The sequence below is a fragment of the Bufo gargarizans genome, chromosome 3 (genome assembly GCF_014858855.1).
Source record: "Bufo gargarizans isolate SCDJY-AF-19 chromosome 3, ASM1485885v1, whole genome shotgun sequence".
Lineage (NCBI taxonomy): Eukaryota > Metazoa > Chordata > Amphibia > Anura > Bufonidae > Bufo > Bufo gargarizans.
Window position 1 is genome coordinate 82050939 of NC_058082.1, and position 22777 is coordinate 82073715.

The window sequence follows — 22777 nt, forward strand, 5'->3', positions numbered from 1 at the left end:
GCACTCACCACATACATGGACGCACTCACATATACACTCACCACATATATGGACCTATATACTGTATATCTATATATATCTATATATATATACATACATACACACATTACACACACATGAACATACAAGTAGTTATACACCTGTTTCTACACACAGACACTTACCTTTCCTGTAGACAGCTGATGTCTGGTCCTCACAGGCAGCCTAGAGAAGTAGGTGCTATCACCTCTCTGTGCCATCCAGGGACAGCAATGGAGGGGTTAATCAGTAACCTACTATTGGGGGTCAGAGAACAAGACACATAGGGGGGGGCAGGCATTCTAGAGCTCTGAGTGCTGGAGCAGCCAGCCTGCTCCACAGTAGCTTCTCACTGGTGGGTGGGGCTTGATCCCATAAAGTTATGCTATTGGCTGGCAGCTGATGTCATAATAAGCTTTCAGCCAATAGAAAACAGAAAGCAGTACTGGCAGGTGGTGTGCCAGTACTGCGGATCCCAGCCTGAGAACGGCCATAGGGGGAGGAGTAAGGACCTTCAGTGGGAGGAGCTCCGGCGCTGCTGCTGTAAGTGGCATCTGCTTCTATAAAGTGCAGCAGTTGTGAGTAGGGGCAGGCCTAGATCTAATGAAAACATTCAGTACTGCTCTGGGGCCCCTTCTCAGCTCGGGCCCCGAAGCAGTTACTTCACCTGCTTCCCTGATAGCTACGCCACTGGCTTTATTACTGTCCCACCAGAACCATATATAACACAGCAGTACAATATGTTGCCTCAAAAGCTGTCCCTCTGTGGTGGCCATCAACAGATGCCATTTTCTGTCCTCCTCCTCCCCCAGTTCTCTCTGATTAAGATACAGAGCAGGGGCCTTAAGAGGTGAGATGTGGGCCACAGCAGTTGAATTCAGGAGGGCATGTGGGTCGTGGCAGTGAGGAGAGCTTGGGCAGCCCCCTGGGCATCGGCCCACCGGGAATTTCCCTGTAAGGTGTATGGCCAATCCACCCTTGCCAAAAGAGGAGGTGATACAAAGCGACCCACAGGTAATAAACCATAGAACAGATTTAATTTTAAATGGCTGAATATGCTACTTATGTTGTTTTTACTCACCTTTCCTACATTGGCTTATTGATTGGGAGGTGTTCACGGGCTAAGCTCTCCAGATCACTGCACTCCATTTATGATTAAGGCATCAGAAGAGTGCGTTATAGTTTTTATCCTGTACTGAGGACACTGTGATTGTTGCTTTTTAAGTAATCCCATAAAGGACACCTTGCCCTCCCACCGAACTGCTGTTTCAGGCAGTCACCAGTGCCGGAAACAATACATCGGATGACGTTGGAAGCAGAACTGCTTAGGAGCTGAGATACAGTACCCTAGCACAGGCACTACACAGTGGATGGAGGCTTCTGCTCCTGGCTCTGTCTACTGTTAGGTTTCTACCATTGGTAGCTGCCCGAAACAGCTGCTCAGTGGGGGTGCCGTTTGTTACACTGCTCAGGATAATAAGCCCTGGAAAACTTTTTTTAATGGTAAATGTATGAATTCCAGTGCACTGAGCTCCCCCTAGTGGTGGCTGCAGAGAGAGTATTTTGATATACTGAGAGGCAAAACAGAAGATTTAAAGCTGTATGGGGGCGACTCCCCAGCAACCTTGACATTTTATTATATATCTCCTATCTGCTGCACAACAAGCGGTTTTATAGCAAGCACTGCTCATTGAATCGAATCGTAAGCTAAAGGGAGAGGTGGCGGCTGTGGAAGTAGGAGGAAAATATGGCAGATGGGAAAAAGAATTGGGACGGAATCTGAGTGGCACCATATCAGGCCAGATGATGGCACATCACTGCTACGTAAATGTAATACACCCCTTGTGCATGATATAACAATATGCAGATTATACAGAGATTATTGACATACAAGTCCATGGAGCAAACATTTTATATGGTTTCTATCCTCTTACAGGAAGATTAGCACAGTCTGCACAATAGGTGTACGCCTACACGGTGACAACGTTGGATTTATTGTGATTCAGGGTTTCCAATCGTGAACATTTCATTTAATGTCTATGGGAACGCCGCTATACTGTGATGCCCCTGCGATCCTAGCCGTGGCATCTGTAGCACGTCCAGTGTCGCCGTGTAGCCATACCCTAAAGCACAGCTTCTTTAAGGGGTTGTCCCACAAAAAATATTCAACCGCTTTCAAACCAGCACCTGCATCTGAATACTTTTGTAAGTGCATGTAATGAAAAATGTATTATAGCTACTGAGTATATCTGTACAGCGCCACCTGCTGTTTGCTCTTTTTCTGATTTCTCTGTCCACCTCGCTGAGTAGGAAGCACATGCTCAGTTCCATCCTTCAACTGCCACCAGCTGCAGCAGAAAGGGCACACCCCCTGAGAACCGCAAGCATCAAGTGAAAAATAGAAAGTGCATCACACTCCTGTGGACGTTCTTGTGCTGTCCTAGGCTGGAACCAGTCTGGTAGGTACATGGAGATGCTGCTTATGCAAGCCGAGAGTCAGCCCTCGCACACGTGCGACGTTTCGGGATCCATCCTTTCCTCAAGCAATTGCTGCTGAATTTCAGAGAGATCTACTCACTACAGTGACAGCTGTGGTGTACAGGTCGCAGGACAACCTTCTGTGGTAGTCAACGTGGGTGTCCTTCCTCTTCCTTCCATTGATAAACATTGCCAGTGGACTTCAGCTAACATATTTTGGAAGAGTCAGTGACCTGGGTTCCACTCACGCCTCTGTGAGCAGTTAAAAATAAACTTATTAACCAAACACTAGACCCGGACTCCACTTATCCAGAGGGATAATCCCTGCTGCTGGGACAGAAGATGGATCTAGAAACTCTAAACTCTATGAACTATGAGAAATTCCTGGATGTTTTTGGAAATATCATTGAGAAATGTCCACTTATTACAGCCGCAGTGTGGTCCAGGAGGCCATTTTCAAGCTTCTGCGAGGTGGAGGACAATGTTTATGAATTTATTGAATCCCTGCCAGTATCGGGTGAGAATATAGACTGCGTGTTCTTTCTTGTTTAGAAAATAATCTATAAATCTATTGTCTATTGATAGCTATGCCATAAATGTCCGATAGGTGTGTGTCCCACTTCTGAGACCTGCTCTTATCTCAAGGAAAGGGTTATGCTGTGACATGTCGTCCACTCCATTCACTGCTTGGGGCTTCCAGAAGTAGCAGAACAAGCATACTCAGCTATCTCCAGAAGTCGACTCCCATAGCAGGAAATGGAGAGGACAACCGCGCTCACATGGCCACCCTCCATTCACTAGAATGTTCTGAAAGCCAGCGCTCAGCTATTTTCAGGGGCCCCATAGAGGTGAACAGAGAAAGCTGCACATGCATGGCGTGCTCTGCAGTCCTGTCGGGGCCTCGTTCTTGAGACTGGAGCAGCTTCAAGAGGTGGGCATTTATGACATACGCTCTCAATATGGCATAAAAGTCCATGCATTTTTTTTTTTGCAGGTAGTCGGGTATATATGCAAACTGCACGAAAATGCATTCTTCTAGTATATGTGGAGCCCATTATAGCTTATGTACAGGTTTGTTCTATAAGCTACATTCATTACAGCCGTTTTCTCCCCTAATGGCGTCTCTTTAGGTAGGAAAACATGTCGGGAGGCTGCATGAAATGAACGCTTTAATTACAAGCAGTATTTCTGGAGTTGCAGCAAACAGAGTATTTACAGCCTTGTTGGGACTCGCCCATCCGTTAAAAAAACACAGTCGTGTTCAGAGACTTTGACCAGTGGCTTATTGCCGTCCAGCCACTACTGTAGAGACAGGTAGCGTGCCTTCATATCTGCGGCAGCGGATCCGCCAGGCTATTCTGGCAGACAGCAGCCTGTCGGATTTCACCGCATCCTACATTATCGGATTCTACAGATTACCACCAGATCCCCACTGACTGTAATGGGTTCTTGTGGAGATCCAGCCGCTTTCCCGCATAAATACCGGGTTTTGGCCATTGCATGCAATGTTCTTTGTCCAGCTGACAGCCAGCATTTTTGCCAGATCAGGATTGTCGCAGATGTGACAAGTTCTTTAGACGTATCGCTGTCTGATCACACTAACTATTTGTAAATATGACTGTTACATGTAAATTGGTTGGGTAATATTTCCAATACTATAGCATGGAGATGTTTTGTACATAATTATACGTTTTTTATTGTAGGAACCTAAATTAAGATCTCATAGAGCCAATCACAGAGAAAATTTCACAGTGTCAAATTAAACTGAGAACGGGAGTTTAAAGGGTCACTAACTATTCAAAACTTTTCATATGTCATAGAGACATGTCAAAAGCTTAGATTGGTGGGGTCTGAATGCTGAGACCCTCACCGATCCCTAGAACGAGAGGAGAAAAGTGTACGCAAATCATGCTATCTCTCCTTGCTGCTCAGGATGGAATCCAGACTGGTCCATAAGATTTCTATGGAGCCTGTCTTGTGCAGCAAGGAGAGAGAGCACAATATGTACGCTTCTCTTCCCTCGTTCTAGGGATCGGTAGGCAGGCTCGGACTGGCCCACAGGGGTACAGGGGAATCCCCCGGTGGGCCCCTGGGCAAAGTGGCCCTAGTCTCCCACACAGTGGCAAATGACACATTAGACTTACTGCACTACATACATATATTCAGTGTACAGCACCTCCACCAGCTTATGTTCATATAAAAAAACTTGTTAGATTATTTATTATATTTGAATGTATCCTTATGGTGGGCCCCCAAAATAAATTTTACTGGTGGGCCCTCGGTACCCCAGTCCGACACTGTCGGTAGGGATCTCAGCACCCAAACCCCACTGATCTAAGCTTTTGACATGTCTCTATGACAGGGATCAGCAACCTCCCGGCACTCCAGCTGTTGTGAAACTACAATTCTCAGCATGCTCCATTCATTTCTATGTGAGTTCTTAGGCTACTTTCACACTGGCGTTTTGGTTTCCGTTTGTGAGATCCGTTCAGGGCTCTCACAAGCGGTCCGAAACGGATCAGTTTTTCCTTAATGCATTCTGAATGGATAAGGATCCGCTCAGAATGCATCAGTTTGTCTCCCATCAGTCTCCATTCTGCTCTGGAGGCGGACACCAGCGTTTTGGTGTCCGCCTGACGATGTGGAGGCAAACGGATCCGTCCTGACTTACAAGGTAAGTCAACGGGGACGGATCCGTTTTCGCTTACACAATCTGGCACAATATAAAACTGATTTGTCCCCCATTGACTTTCAATGGTGTTCAAGACGGATCCGTCTTGGCTACGTTACAGATAATACAAACGGATCCGTTCTGAACGGATGCATGCGGTTGTATTATCTGAACGGAAGCGTTTGTGCAGATCCATGACGGATTCGCACTAAACGCGAGTGTGAAAGTAGCCTTAGAAGAGCAGAGCCAGTATGCATTCTGGGAGTTGTAGTTTCACAACAGCTGGACTGCCGGAGGTTGCCTACCCCTGCTCTATGACATCAAAAGTTTTTTGAAACGTTTGTAACCCTTTAAAGGCTTTGTCCAAAATAAATAAAGATCACAGGCTAGCCCTACAATTGCCTAATATAAAAATGATGGTATTCCTTCTACTGATCTGGTCCTGCTACCGCTGGTTGTTTATAATCTTCAGCGAGGACGTGCCAGTATGCGGCTCGTGACTGCAGCAGCCATTCACCGTCCTCAGTGTGAGGCCACAGAGCACAGTGATTGACTGCAGCAGTCATTAGACAGAAAAAACTACAGACAACCCAAGGGATAGTTGTATTTGGGCACAGCACTGAGTGTGACATAGTCATCTGGGATAGTGGAGTTAGGCCTAGTTCACACGAACGTATGGCTTTTACAGTTTTTTGTGGTTCGTTTTTCACGGATTCGTTGTTCCGTTTTTGAGTTCTGTTGAGTTTCCGTTTCCTTTCCATTTTTCCGTTCCGTTTTTCCATATGCCATGTACAGTATACAGTAATTACATAGAAAAAATTGGGCTGGGCATAACATTTTCAATAGATGTTTTTTTTTTTTTTACTTGAATGGAGCCACGGAACGTGATTTGCGGGCAACAATAGGACATGTTCTATCTTTCAACGGAACGGAAATACGGAAACGGAATGCATACAGAGTACATTCCGTTTTTTTTTTGCGGAACCATTGAAATGAATGGTTCCGTATACGGACCACAAAAAAACGGCCCGTACACTCGCAAAAAAAACGTTCGTGTGAGCTAGGCCTAAGAAAGTTTTCTGTGAGTTTTCAAGTCAGTCTCATAGACGTGTCACTATTATGGTTTGTCCATTTGGGTATATTTCTTTTATCTTGGTGACCATAGACATAGTAGAGCTGTTAGTGATTTTACTAATTGCTCCTGCACACGATCGTATGTGTTTTGCAGTCTGCAAACCGCAGGTCCACAAAACACAGATATCAGCCGTGGGCATGCTGCCATTTGTTTTTCACGACTAAACAGACAAGAATAGGACCTGTTGTATCTTTTTTGTGGCTCGGAGGAACGGACATAGAGATGTGGACAGCACACGATGGTTCCGCATCTGATCCTTTGTCTGCAAAGCGCGGACAAGAATAGGACAGATTATATTTTTTTTTGCGGACCACAGAACGGAGCAACGGATGCGGACAGCCCGCAGAGTGCTGTCCGCATCTTTTGCGGCCCCATTGAAGTGAATGGGTCCGCATCCGAGCCGCCAACGGACCAAAACAACGGCTCGGATGCGGACCAAAACAACGGCCATGTGCATGAGGCCTTAATTGCACAATTTAAAGGTCCCGGTAGGGAACATTGTCAGTCTGGGCCTGTCTGTGTCATGTTCAGGGGTCAGGAAAACCACTGAACCTAGCCCAAGCGTTAGCAAGCAAGGCATACGGACACAGAATATGTAGAAACAAACGCTTTATTAAACAAATCATACAAGACACAAATGTAATCAGGATCAACCTGGACATAAAGGTAGGGAAAAGTGCAGACCTAGTCTCACCTGACCATTGTCCCTACCTGCTGGGACGATCTGTCCTGAATGAAAACTCCCAACTGGTCGACAGTTCCTATGCTGGTTAAGTGCAGGGACCTAGTCCAAGCACCGACACTTTTATCTGCAGGGAACTGCCAGAACCCAAGTATAGCAAATAGATACGACTCAAGGTCACAAGCAAAACAGATCAAAGACTCAGGATCAAGGAACAAACCGGAACCCATGCAGATCATAATCCAGACAGCATGACGTCACAGGCAGACCAGGACAGAAGAGATTGAGACATCAGACATCGATGAACAATCAGGCTGACCTAGGGTGGTCACTGGCTTCACCTCACAGACCACGCCCCAAATAGATAAGCCACGCCCCCAAGGAAAAAAACGGGGGGAGGAGAGCAAAGAAGTTTCTGAGGGGAAGGTGAGCTGGGGGCAGCCAGGGTGCTTCTCTCCCCCTCAGGCAGCCACAGGGAGCCATGTCTGCGGCTCTAGTGACTGACTGGGGGTGAGAGAAGCCTCAGTCAGTTGCTGCGGCTCACTCTCAGACAGTGCAGTGCTGCTGTCTGAGCGTGAGCTACTGAAAAGGTGGACATCCCTGTGTCTGTCCAGGCACTGCGCCAGACAGAGGACAGGGAGCCTGAAAACCGGACGTCTGGCCACCCTAGGCTGACCACACGAGTCAGGGTCGAGTCACAAACACTCAGGTCAGGATAGCACGCGTCCTGAACATAGCATTCCTGGAGACAGAAGACAGACTGGCCTCACAGGCACACAGCTCATAGGTCTAATATAATCAAGACGCCGGACTACCTGATGTTCAGACACACAGACCGGGGAAACATTAACCCTACAGGAACACAGAGAGCAAGTTACAGGGCACTTTTCATACACAACCACAGAAGACCGCAGCCGGCACGCACAACTCAAGCAACCAGTATACATGGGAAAGCGTCAACCGCAGTCACTACACAAGATCGCAGGCAGCCAGCCTACACGGCAACGCGGAGTCACAGTCAACAGCATTGTGACAGTCTGCACACATGTGCACATACTGGAGCAGTATTCCCTGCTCACATCCTGTCCAGGCTAAATCTTCTTCCCTGGCTGTCCTGACCAAGGATCTGCTGGAGTTAGATGTTATAGGTTCTCTGTGCCGTACAGCAATTATGCAACAGCTTCAGTACAGTTGGCAACATTTACTATAATAAGTGCACCACTTTCTTACCATTGTTTGCACCTAAAATTTGGCGCATCTTCTTTCAACCACAATTATTATTCAGATGCGTGACAAAGAAATCTCGAGATTTCCCACTTTTAAACCACAATGTTAGTGTGTCCAGGTTTTCTCTGCCTTGTAGACACATTTATGAAGCTGAAATCTATAATTGTGTTGCATACAATTAGACCATGTAAGAGTTAAAGGGAAGCTGCCACCATGAAACTGCAATGTAAGCTGCAGGCAGCATGATACAAAGCAAGAGGAGCTGAGCAGATCGGTATATAGATTTCTGGGTGAAGATTCAGTATAATTTGAAATTTATACATTTCAATTCCTGCTCATTCTGGGCTTTGAAGTCCAGCAGGCGGTCCTATCAGTGATTGACAGCTCTCTCTGTATACACAGCCGTAGAGGGCAGGCTGTCAGTCACTGATAGCTCCGCCTCCTGGACGTCACAGCACAGAATGAGCAGGAAAATAAATGAATAATACACAAGTTTTACTGAATCATTTCTCACAAAACTATATATCAATCTGCTCAGCTCCTCCTGCTCTGTAACCTGCAGCTCAGACACCAGGTGCAACGTGACAGGTTCCCTTTGATTTAACAGTTTTGGTGGAAATGAGTTTTGTGCGTCGAGACAGGTTTTTGGGTCGGCGATCGAGTTTTGACGCTTTGTGTACAAAGCCACCAATAATGTGTTATAAATTAGCCAGACACGTTTCGGAGTAACCAACTCCTTCCTCAGTGGCTTTGTACAAGGTCTATATGTTGCCCCAGACTTGGAAGAAATAACCATCAAATCAACCAAAAAGATACTAAAAAATCTCACATGTCAAATCGTATGGTTCTTTTTTCCAATAAGACAAGAAGTAAGCTATAACAGATTGGAAATCTAAGTAACTATCAAAAATCTAAACCATTGTGGGGCACATATCTGTGTGAGTAGTCGTGTATTAACCAATAACCAGAAGCATAGCCACTGGGGTTGCAGTTACACCAGGGTCCTGTTGCCTGAAGGAGCCCAAGGTCCCATCTACCACATAGGAGGACACCCCACCAGTATTATAAATGGTACAAGATAGGTGGGGTCCTGTCATAGATGTGGATGGACCTGTACTTATCTGACATTTAGCGATATGCGGTCTTATAGGACAAACCTTTAGGCTAGGTCTACACGATGACAGATGGGGAACAACTACACTGCAACATTTGTCGCACCAATGTCGCGCGACTATTTTTATAATGGCAGTCTATGGTGTCGCAATGCGAGAAACGAGATGCTGAGACTGCAACGCGACAGTCGCAGAAAAATACATCTCGAATGGAATTTTTGCGACTGTCGCATCGCAGTCGCAGCATGTCGCATGTCGCAGTGCGACACCAGAGACTATCATTATAAAAATTGTCTCACGACATTGGTGCGACAAAATGTCGTCGTCTAGACCTAGCCTTAAGGAAAACAGTAATGGAAATTAACAAAAGGATCAACATTTAGGCCTCTTTCACACGGGCGTCATTTTTTTTGCCCGGATAAGAGCCGAGTGCGTTGCGGGAAAATGCGCGATTTTCCCGTGCGAGTGCAAAACATTGTCATGCGTTGCACTCGCGTGAGAAAAATCGCGCATGTTTGGTACCCAAACCCGAACTTCTTCATAGAAGTTCGGGCTTGGGATTGATGTTCTGAAGATTGTATTATTTTCCCTTATAACATGGTTATAAGGGAAAATAATAGCATTCTGAATACAGAATGCATAGTAAACCAGCGCTAGAGGGGTTAAAAAAAAATTTAAAAAAATTTAACTCACCTTAGTCCACTTGATCACGAAGCCCGGCATCTCCTTGTGTCTCCTCTGTGCTGAACAGGACCTGGGGTGAGCTGCTCCATTAAATACAGGTTAAGGACCTTCGATGACATCACTCCGGTCATCACATGGTACGTCACATGATCTTTTACCATGGTGATTCACCATGGTAAAAGACCATGTGATGACCGGAGTGACGTCATCGAAGGTCCTTAACCGATATTTAATGGAGCAGCTCACCCCAGATCCTGTTCAGCCGCTCAGCGCAGAGGAGACACAAGGAGATGCCGGGCTTCGTGATCAAGTGGACTAAGGTGAGTTAAATTATTTTTTTTTTTTTTAACCCCTCTAGCGCTGGTTTACTATGCATTCTGTATTCAGAATGCTATTATTTTCCCTTATAACCATGTTATAAGGGAAAATAATAATGATCGGGTCTCCATCCCGATCGTCTCCTAGCAACCGTGCGTGCAAATCGCACGGCATCCGTACTTGCTTGCGGATGCCATCCGATTTTCACACACCCCATTCATTTCTATGGGGCCTGCGTCACGTCGAAGTCGGACAATATAGAGCATGCTGCGATTTCAACTGAACGCACAAGTGATGCGTTAAAAACAACGCTCATGTGCACAGCCCCATAGAAATGAATGGGTCAGGATTTAGTGCGGGTGCCATACGTTCGCCGCACGGATCGCACCCGCACGGAAAACTCGCCCGTGTGAAAGGGGCCTTAGGCTTAAAAAAACAACAACTCTCTCGGACACTGTATTATCAGTTCTCAGATTTTGCAATATCTACCTGGAACACTAGGTGTCACTCTTGCTCTATCATAAGAATGTATATCAAACTTTTTTCATTTTTTTTCTTTACATTTCTTTTTCTCCTTTGCACATGTCAACGTGATCGTACTGTACTCAGAGCACATGACACTAGTGTCGTCTCCACTGCGCTAATGTTTTCTATTCTACTGCATTTTTTTTTTTCTTTTCATTCAGTTCAGTCTTCTACCCCTCTTTGAGAGAAGCTTCTGATGATGCAAATAGATGGCGCCATGTGTCCAGAGAGCCTGTACTCTGCAGTGCAAATCACAGCAGTTCTTTGGATTTTCTGAAATTGACATGGATTCTGTTCTGGGGAGCGGCAGGCGTACAGCGTACGCGGAGCTGTAAAAAACTGGGAATGTCGCCTCTTTGGTGGAGTCTAAGGGTCCATTCACACGTCCGCAAAATGGGTCCGCATCCGTTACGCAATTTTGCGGAACGGGTGCAGCACCATTCATTTTCATTGGGGCCGGAATGTGCTATCTGCATCCGCATTTGTGGCTCTGCACTTCCGCATCCGGTCTTCCGTTTCCGCAAAAAAATAGAACATGTCCTATTTTTTTCCGCAATTGCGGACAAGATTACGCAATTTCTATTATACTGCCGGCGATGTGCGGTCCGCAAATTGTGGAATGCACATTGCCGGTGTCCGTGTTTTGTGGATCTGCAATTTGCGGATCCGCAAACCACTTACTGACATGTGAATGGACCCTAAGGCTTCTTGCACACAAACGTTTTTTTTCTTCCGTTTCGTTTTTTTGCGTTCCGTATATGGACCGTATACGGAACCATTCATTTCAATGGATCCACAAAAAACGGAAGGTACTCCGTAGGCCTTATGTTTCTGCGTTTCCATTTTTCCGTTCTGTTCAAAGATAGAACATGTCCTATTATTGTCCGCATAATGGACAAGGATAGTACTGTTCTATCAGGGGCCAGCTGTTCCATTCCGCAAAAAAACATAATGCACACGGACGTCATCCGTATTTTTTGCGGATACGTTTTTTGCAGACCGCAAAATACTGAAAAACCCATACAGTCGTGTGCAAGAGGCCTAAAGCAGATAGCTGTAGATACCCAGCACCGATGGCACATGCCTTGACATGACCCCCCAGCTGCTCCCTACATTGGGGCAGATTTACTACTATGTAAGATTTAGACAATGTAAACTAATGTCCCTTTTCACAGGGGGCGACATCGCGGGCACTGAGGATATTTATTCCTGATCACTGCCCGCTTATTAAACACATTCACATGCTGCAATAATCACTGATGTGTGAAGATAAATGATCTTCGGGTACATTCACACAACAGTGGAAAATGGCCACATGACGTCCGTTTTTAGAACTATTTCAGTCTGTGGGACTATTTACATGGCCGTTATTTTGACTTCCAGAGAAAAGCGGCCATAAAAAAATAGGACATTTTGTTAGGAACATTTTTGACCACTTTGATGGCCAGGTGTGCGCCACTGAAATCAATGAGCCCATTATTAACAGATGTTTAGACAAAAGTGCACTCGTCTAATGGCTGTTAAAAATGGGTAGACTATGGGGGAAAAACTCACCTCACCCACGGCATGCGCAGGAACACTCGCTGCGCACTGGAGGCAGCAGGGCCTGATGCTCCCAGCATCACATGACCTGCGGAGCGAGTGTTCCTGTGCATGCCATGGGCGAGGTGAGTTTTTTTTTTCTTAAAAGAAGAAAAACTGCTACAAGAGGACATAGTTTTAAATTAGAGGGGCAAAGGTTTAATAGTAATATCAGGAAGTATTACTTTACTGAGAGAGTAGTGGATGCATGTAATAGCCTTCCTGCAGAAGTGGTAGCTGCAAATACAGTGGAGGAGTTTAAGCATGCATGGGATAGGCATAAGGCCATCCTTCATATAAGATAGGGCCAGGGGCTATCCATAGTATTCAGTATATTGGGCAGACTAGATGGGCCAAATGGTTCTTATCTGCCGACACATTCTATCTGTCTATGTTACTAGTATCCCTTTAAAATAGATTAATTTGCCATTAGACAGTAACAGGTACCAAGTCTGAGATCCGGCATCTACTTCCCCTGTCAAGAGGTAATCATGGGGATTATGGGCTTCTTTTAAGGCCTTTTTCACACAAGCGTTTTTTTTTTTTTCCATTTAGGCCTCATGCACACGGTCGTTGTTTGGGTACACATCCGAGCCGCCGTTTTTGCAGCTTGGATGCGGACCCATTCACTTCAATGGGGCCGCAAAAGATGCGGACAGCACTCCGTGTGCTGTCCGCATCCTTTGCACCGTTCCGAGGCCCTGCAAAAAAAAAATTGCATGTCCTATTCTTGTACGTTTTGCAGACAACAATAGGCATTTCTACAATGGGCCGCCCGTTCCGTTCCGAAATTGCAGAAGGCACACAGACGGCTTCCGTTTTTTTGCAGATCCGCGGTTTGTGGACTGCAAAAAAGGCACAGTCGTGTGCATATAGCCTTACGGGCTTTTTTTGCGTTCCGTATATGGAACCATTCATTTCAATGGTTCTGTACTCCATATGCATTCCATTTCCGTATTCCGTGTTCCGTTGAACGATAGAACATGTCCTATTATTGCCCGAAAATTATGTTCCGTGGCTCCATTCAAGTCAATGGGTCCACAAAAAAATGGAACACATACGGAAATGCATCCGTATGTCTTCCGTATCTGTTCCGTTTTTGCGGAACCATCTATTGAGAATTTTATGCCCAGCCCAATTTTTTCTATGTAATTACTGTATACTGTATATGCCATACCGAAAAACGGAACGGAAAAACGGAACAGAAACGGAAACACAATGGAAACAAAAAAACGGAACAACGGATCCGTGAAAAACGGACCGCAAAACACTGAAAAAGCCATACGGTCCTGTGAAAGAGGCCTAAGGCTCCATTCACACGTCCGCGAATGGGTCCGCGTCCGTTCCGCAATTTTGCGGAACGGGTGCGGACCCATTCGTTTTCTATGGGGACGGAATAGATGCGGACAGCTTAGGCATTTCTATAGGGGGTGCCGGCCGGGTGTGTTGCGGGTCCGCAACACACCACAGCCGTGTGAATGGAGCCTAAGGATGAATTCATACATGGCAGGTTTCTTGCTGATATTTTTGGAGCCAAAGCCATAAGTGCATCAGACAGAACGTTTAAAAGGTGGAGCTTTTATTTCCCGCTGAATGGATCCACCTCTGGATTTTCCTACAAACAAAAACAGAAACTGGCATTTTTTTTTTACCAAAGATTGGAAGTGTATGGATCCACCAGGAAGGAAAAGTCCACAGGAAAGACTGCTACATCTCTTCTCTTTTGTATCCACCCGTGTGTGATTGCAGCCTTTGTGTTCCTCTGCATGAGCTCAGCGGGCAGCTCCAAGATCAGACATAGCTGCTTCCTCCCTACTGAGGATGTATGCAAAGAGGTATCGCCCAAGAAAAGAGAGCGCTCTCGCTAGCGCCACCTTGTGAAAGTGGCTTCCATCTGGTTGTATTATATCAAAAATTAAGAAACCAGATCCAGCATTAAAACCATTGTAAGTCAATGGGCGCCGGATCCGTTTGTTTTTTTTTTGTGTCAGAAAAAAACGGATCAAGCACCATTGACTTAAATGGTTTTTGGTGCCGGATCCGTCTTCTTGCAGCTGTTTTGTGTCCGGCATGGGAATGCAACAAGCCGAAACGGAATGCATTCTGGTGCACTCCAACGGTTTTCTCCGTTTTGTCCCCTTGATGATGTATTGGGACAAAACTGAAGCATTGTTCTGTGGATTTGAGACTCTGTGCCGTATTTCAAAAGCGGACAGCACGACGCAAGTGTGAAAGTAGCCTTACCAAACATTGGGAGATGACATAACAAAATAGCCAAGCCAAATATCTGTGCTCCCTGAATAAGGCCTCGTGCACACGACTGTATGTATTTTGCGGTCCGCAAAAAATGGATCCACAAAAAATACAGATGACGTCCGTGTGCATTCTGTATTTTGCAGAACAGAACAGCCGGCCCCTAATAGAACAGTCCTATCCTTGTCCGTAATGCGGACAATAATAGCACATGTTCTATTTTATTGCAGAACGGAAATACGGACATACGGAAACGGAGGGCACTGGAGAAAAAAAGGAGTGAGAGCCCCCTTCCTAGTAACAGTGTCACATAAGGTAAACTTACAGACACAGGGGGGTCACAGCTCTCAGCAAGGAGAATCGCGCCCTACCCTAGCGGCACAACCACAAGGCGCGGCTCTGTGCCGCAGGGTCGTATGAGCCGCAGCAGGCTCTAATTAAACTAAATAGGATTGCACTGTTTAGTTGGTCTGTATTGCTAATGGCCGCTCGGTATTGCGGGTGCCACGAGGCCATTAAGGCCCCTTTTACACGAGCGTGACGGATTAGGTCCGGATGCGTTCAGTGAAACTCGCACCATTTTGCAAGCAAGTTCAGTCAGTTTTGTCTGCGATTGCGTTCAGTTGTTCAGTTTTTTCCGCGCGGGTGCAGTGCATTTTGATGCGTTTTTCATGTGCGTGATAAAAAACTGAAGGTTTACAAACAACATCTCTTAGCAACCATCAGTGAAAAACGCATCGCACCCGCACTTGCTTGCGGATGCAATGCGTTTTTCACGCAGCCCCATTCACTTCTATAGGGCCAGGTCTGAGTGAAAAACGCTGAATATAGAACATGCTGCGATTTTCACGCCATTCAGAACTGATACGTGAAAAACATCGCTCATGTACACAGACCCATTGAAATGGATGGGTCAGGATTCAGTGCGGGTGCTATGTGGTCACGCATTGCACCCGCGCGGAAAACTCGCTTGTGTGAAAGGGGCCTAACAATGGAGAGCGACTAATTAGTTTAATCAGCGCCCCCTGCGGCTCATTGAGCCACGTGGTACTCGACCACATTGCAACTGCAACTTGACTGCGCCTTGTGGTTATACCCTTAAGGCCCCTTTCACACGGGCGAGATTTCCGTGCGGGTGCGATGCGTGAGTTGAACGCATTGCACCCGCACTGAATCCTGACCCATTCATTTCTATGGGGCTGTTCACATGAGCGGTGATTTTCACGCAACACTTATGCGTTGCGTGAAAATCGCAGCATGTTCTATATTCTGCGTTTTTCACGTAACGCAGGTCCCATAGAAATGAATGGGGTTGCGTGAAAATCGCAAGCATCCGCAAGCAAGTGCGGATGCGGTGCGATTTTCACGCATGGGTTCTAGGTGACAGTCTATTCACTGTATTATTTTCCCTTATAACATGGTTATAAGGGAAAATAATAGCATTCTGACTACAGAATGCTTAGTATAATAGTGCTGGGAGGGTTAAAAAAAATAAAAAAGTTAACTCACCTTATCCCCATGATCGCCTAGTTCCCGGTCGGTCTCTTCTTTAGCTGTGACTAAAGGACCTGTGGTGATGTCAGATCACATGCTCCATCACCATGGTGATGGACCATGTGATTGGAGCATGTGATCTGACATCACCAAAGGTCATTCAGCCCAAGCCCACAGCTAAAGAAGAGACCGACCGGGAACTACAAGATCATGGGGATAAGGTGAGTTAACGTTTTTATTTTTTTTTACCCCTTCCAGCGCTATTATACTAAGGCCCCTTTCACACGGGCGAGTTTTCCGTGCGGGTGCGATGCGTGCGGTGAACGCATTGCACCCGCACTGAATCCTGACCCATTCATTTCTATGAGACTGTGCACACGAGCGGTGATTTTCACGCATCACTTGTGCGTTGCGTGAAAATCGCAGCATGCTCCTCTTTGTGCGTTTTTCACGTAACGCAGGCCCTATAGAAATGAATGGGGTTGCGTGAAAATCGCATGCATCCGCAAGCAAGTGCGGATGTGGTGCGATTTTCACGCATGGGTTCTAGGTGACAGTCTATTCACTGTATTATTTTCCCTTATAACATGGTTATAAGGGAAAATAATAGCATTCTGAATACAGAATGCTTTGTATAATAGTGCTGGAAGGGTTAAAAATAATAAAAAAGTTAACTCACCTTCTCCTCTTGTTAGCGCAGATGCCGGTCTGTTCTTTATCTGTGGGCTAAAGGACCTTTGATGACGTCAGATCACATGCTCCATCACCATGGTGATGGACCATGTGATTGGAGCATGTGATCTGACGTCACCTCAGGTCATTCAGTCCACAGCTAAAGAACAGAGTGGCATCTGCGCGAACAAGAGGAGAAGGTGAGTTAACTTTTTTATTATTTTTAACCCTTCCAGCACTATTATACAAAGCATTCTGTAGTCAGAATGCTATTATTTTCCCTTATAACCATGTTATAAGGGAAAATAATACAATCTTCAGAACATCAATCCCAAGCCCGAACTTCTGTGAAGAAGTTCGGGTCTGGGTACCAAACATGCGCGATTTTTCTCACGCGAGTGCAAAACGCATGACAATGTTTTGCACTCGCGCAGAAAAATCGCGCATTTTCCCGCAACGCACCCGCCTCTTATCCGGGCAAAAAACATGACGCCCGTGTGAAAGAGGCCTAAGCATTCTGTATTCAGAATGCTATTATTTTCCCTTATAACCATGTTATAAGGGAAAATAATAGAATCTTCAGAACATCAATCCCAAGCCCGAACTTCTGTGAAGAAGTTCGGGTTTGGGTACCAAACATGCGCGATTTTTCTCACGCGAGTGCAAAACGCATTACAATGTTTTGCACTCGCGCGGAAAAATCGCGGGTGTTTCCGCAACGCACCCGCACATTTTTCCGCAACGCCCGTGTGAAACCAGCCTAAAAGCGTTGATGTCGATTGTGTGGGTCCCACCTCCTATTTCCAGTGCAGGGCTCCCCAATGTGAATGGAGAGCAGCCGCACATGCATGGCCACCCTTCGTTCACCACTATGGGAGTTCTGGAAATAGCCATGTGCCGCCACGGCTATTTCAAGCAATCCCATATCGGTAAATGGAGGGGGTGGCCGCGCTTCAGGAGTGAGATGGGAATACCCCTTTTACGTAATAACTGTTAGTAAAAGTTCGATAATAAGCTTTTTCACCACATGTTAAAACCTCTTTTTTGTTGGAGGAGCATTTAAAAGAGAAAAACAGAAGAAGAGAAAAAAAAGCCCCAAAAAACAGGATCCTGTTGCATCAGTCAGGGCTTTTTTTGTGTCCATTCTGGGGTTTTTTTGTGGCCCGTATTCGGAACCATTAATTTCAATTAATAGAACTGTTCTATTAGGGGCCAGCTGTTCCCTTCCAAACATGGACGTGATCTGTATTTTTATCAAATCCTTTTTTTGCGGATCGAAAAATACATATGGTCATGTGCATGAGCCCTTATGCATAGGATTGCATAGTAACATATTAACATAGTACATAAGGCCGAAAAAAGACATCTGTCCATCCAGTTCGGCCTGTCATCCTGCAAGTTGATCCAGAGGAAGGCAAAAAAACCCTGTGAGGTAGAAGCCAATTTTCCTCACTTTAGGGGAATAAAAAATTCCTTCCTGACTCCAATCAGACAATCAGAATAACTCCCTGGATCACTGACCCCTCTCTAGTAGCTATAGCCTGTAATATTATTAAGCTCCAGAAATACATCCAGGCCCCTCTTGAACTCTTTTAGTGAACTCACCATCACCACCTCCTCAGGCAGAGAGTTCCATAGTCTCACTGCTCTTACCGTAAAGAATCCTCTTCTATGTTTGTGTAGAAACCTTCTTTCCTCCAGACACAGAGGATGTCCCCTCGTCACAGTCACCGTCCTGGGAATGAATAGCTGATGGGATAGATCTCTGTACTGACCCCTGATATATTTATACATATTAATTAGATCTCCCCTCAGTCGCCTTTTTTCTAAAGTGAATAACTCTAATTTTGATAATCTTTCAGGGTACTGTAGTTGCCCCATTCTAGTTATTACTTTAGTTGCCCTCCTCTGAACCCTCTCCAGCTCTGCTATGTCTTCCTTGTTCACAGGAGCCCAGAACTATACACAGTACTCCATGTGTGGTCTGACTAATGATTTGTAAAGTGGTAGGACTATGTTCTTATCACAGGCATCTATGCCCCTTTTGATACAACCCATTATCTTATTGGCCTTGGCAGCAGCTGCCTGACACTGGTTTTTGCAGCTCAGTTTGCTGTTTACAATTCCTAGATCCTTTTCCATGTCAGTGTTAGGCTACTTTCACACTTGCGTTCAGAGCGGATCCGTCTGCATTATATTGTAAAAAAAATTCTAAGTGTAAAAGTAGCCTCAGACGGATCCGTCCAGACTTTACATTGAAAGTCAATGGGGGACGGATCCGTTTGAAAATGGAGCCATAGCGTGTCATCTTCAAACGGATCCGCCCCTATTGACTTACATTGTAAGTCTGGACGGATCCGCTTGCCTCCGCACAGCCAGGCGGACACCCGAACGCTGCAAGCAGCGTTCAGGTGTCCGCTTGCTGAGCGGAGTGGAGGCTAAACGCTGCCAGACTGATGCATTCTGAGCGGATCCGCGTCCACTCAGAATGCATTAGGGCTGGATGCATGCGTTCGGGGCCGCTTGTGAGCCCCTTCAAACGGAGCTCACAAGCGGACACCCGAACGCTAGTGTGAAAGTAGCCTTACCCAGTGTTTTACCATTTAGTATGTACGGGTGACTTGCATTTTTCCTTCCCATGTGCATAACTTTACATTTGTCAGTGTTAAACCTCAATTGCCACTTATCTGCCCAAGCCTCCAATCTATCCAGATCCCTCTGTAGTAGTATACTGTCCTCTACAGTGTTAATTACTTTACACAGTTTAGTGTCATCTGTAAAAATTGATATTTTACTATGCAAGCCTTCAATCCTGTATAAAAATGGATCCTGTTGCATCAGTTGTCATCAGTTTGAGCCATTTCCGACTGAGATCCGTTTTTTTTGACAAAAACAAGTATTGCATGCAGGACTGTTTTTCCCCGTCTAAAACGGATCTTAGATGGAAATGGCTCAAACATGACAACTGATGCAACAGGATCTGTTTTTTACAGGATTCTGTTTTTCTTCTCTCTCTCTCTTCTTCTGACCGATCAGAAGAACGGAAAGCTGAATGGTGATGTCAATGCACCCTAAGGGCTTGTTCACACAACCGTATGTATTTTGCGGTCCGCAAAAAAAACAGTTCCGCAAAACATACGGATGACGTCCGTATGCATTCCGTATTTTGTGGAATGGAACAGCTGGACCCTAATAGAACAGTCCTATCCTTGTCCGTAATGCGGACAATAATAGGACATGTTCTATTTTTTGGCAGATCGGAAATACGGACATACGGAAATGGAATTCACACGGAGTAACTTCCGTTTTTTTGCAGACCCATTGAAATGAATGGTTCTGTATACGGTCTGCAAAAAAAAAAAATAACAAGAAAGAAAATAAGTTTGTGTGCATGAGCCCTAACTGCCATGTCTTGCAACTGGGGTGGGGGGTTGCCTTGGAAGGGCTGGAAATTGGGTGTTGAGGGCAATGCACACCATATACACTCACCTAAAGAATTATTAGGAACACCATACTAATACGGTGTTGGACCCCCTTTTGCCTTCAGAACTGCCTTAATTCTACATGGCATTGATTTAACAAGGTGCTGATAGCATTCTTTAGAAATGTTGGCCCATATTGATAGGATAGCATCTTGCAGTTGATGGAGATTTGAGGGATGCACATCCAGGGCACGAAGCTCCCCTTCCACCACATCCCAAAGATGCTCTATTGGGTTGAGATCTGGTGACTGTGGGGCCATTTTAGTACAGTGAACTCATTGTCATGTTCAAGAAACCAATTTGAAATGATTCGAGCTTTGTGACATGGTGCATTATCCTGCTGGAAGTAGCCATCAGAGGATGGGTACATGGTGGTCATGAAGGGATGGACATGGTCAGAAACAATGGTCAGGTAGCCCGTGGCATTTAAACGATGGCCAATTGGCACTTAAGGGGCCTAAAGTGTGCCCAGAAAACATCCCCCACACCATTACACCACCACCACCAGCCTGCACAGTGGTAACAAGGCATGATGGATACATGTTCTCATTCTGTTTACGCCAAATTCAGACTCTACCATTTGAATGTCTCAACAGAAATCGAGACTCATCAGACCAGGCAACATTTTTCCAGTCTTCAACAGTCCAATTTTGGTGAGCTCGTGCAAATTGTAGCCTCTTTTTCCTATTTGTAGTGGAGATGAGTGGTACCCGGTGGGGTCTTCTGCTGTTGTAGCCCACCTTTCTTTCCCATTCTGACATTCAGTTTGGAGTTCAGGAGATTGTCTTGACCAGGGCCACAACCCTACATGCATTGAAGCAACTGCCATGTGATTGGTTGACTAGATAATCGCATTAATGAGAAATAGAACAGGTGTTCCTAATAATTCTTTAGGTGAGTGTATGTGTTTTTATACACAGTGCGTGTGTGTGTATATATATATATATATATACACATACAGGTGAAACTCAAAAAAATGAGAATATTGCGCAAAAGTCCATTTATTTCAGTAATGCAGCTTAAAATTTGACTTTTGTGAAAAGGTTCAATATTCTCGGCTCAAAGTGTCACACTCTAGTCAGATAATTAATCCATACCCCCTGAGCAAAGGGGACCTCAAAATTGAGACTTTGGGGTTCCATAAGCGGTAAGCCATAATCATCCAAATTATACCAAATAATGGCTTGAAATATCTCGCTTTGCATGTAATGAGTCTATCTCATATGTTAGTTTCACAATATTCTAATTTTTCGAGTTTCACATATATATATATAACGCCGGCTGGTTACACACTGATGTAAGCTATCTCACCACAGAAACGGTCACACAAAGTGCATAGTGTGACGTCATCATTCATTGTGGGGGGGGACCAGATATGACATCTGCACAGGGGACCATGAACTTCAGGGTAAACAGCTGTACAACTGGTCTGCCTGCACAGAGCTCTAGTGGGGGGCATAGGGGCGGGTGTTATAATCCAGCCTGACAGGAGTTGTAGTCGTACCGGCTAATTGTATCCATTACCAACGATCCATTACTTCAGTTAATGTCCCCGCTCTGGCTATGCTCTGCTCTGACTTAACGTAATTGCTGCCATAAAATTGATTGTGACTGCCCGCTTACTGATGGCAGCGGCGGCCTGATGGCGTCTACAGGGCATTCTGTGTGAACGCGTAACGGTAACAATGTATGGTAAGTTACTGAATTACAAATGGAAGTTATTGTCTAATGTACCTCAATTGACTTGAAATCAGAAAATGTATCACTTAGGCCTAGTTCACACGACCGTATGGCTTTTATTGTTTTTTGCGGTCCGTTTTTCACGGATCCGTTGTTCCGTTTTTAAGTTCCGTTGTGTTTCCGTTTCCTTTCCGTTTTTCCGTTCCGTTTTTCCATATGGCATATGCAGTATACAGTAATTACATAGAAAAAATTGGGCTGGGCATAACATTTTCAATAGATGATTCAGAAAAAACTGAACGGAAACGGAAGACATACGGATGCATTTCCGTATGTGTTCCGTTTTTTTTTTTACGGACCCATTGACTTGAATGGAGCCACGACCCGTGATTTACGGCCAAATATAGGACAAGCTCTATCTTTCAACGGAACGGAAAAACGGAAATACGGAAACGGAATGCATACGGAACACATTCCGTTTTTTTGCGAAACCATTGAAATGAATGGTTCCGTATACGGACCGTATACGGAACACAAAAAAACGGCCTGTACACCCGGGCCTTAGGTTGTGTGAGCTAGGCCTTAGAAAGGTAATGACCAGATACAGTCGGAGAGAGTCCTGGTCACACAGGTCTGCAGGGGATTCAGGTGGCAATGACATGGGGTCTGGAATATTATATGTCCATCTGCTGCTACAACACCTCAGGACCAGTTGTGATCACTGGGGGAAGATGTGGACAGCCATGAATTAACCCTGCGGGCTAG

The 22777-nt window shown here is 45.4% G+C and overlaps 1 protein-coding gene across 1 annotated transcript in view; it reads left to right on the top strand.

Moving 5' to 3' along the window:
* The first annotated feature begins 2598 nt into the window (after positions 1-2598).
* URAD (ureidoimidazoline (2-oxo-4-hydroxy-4-carboxy-5-) decarboxylase) overlaps positions 2599-22777 on the top strand; it is a 39937-nt gene continuing 19758 nt past the window's right edge. Inside the window, exon 1 of the mRNA XM_044287613.1 lies at positions 2599-3013. Within this exon, the coding sequence (XP_044143548.1) occupies positions 2839-3013 (175 nt within the window). The 5' untranslated portion in view covers positions 2599-2838. The remainder of the gene's footprint in view (positions 3014-22777) is intronic.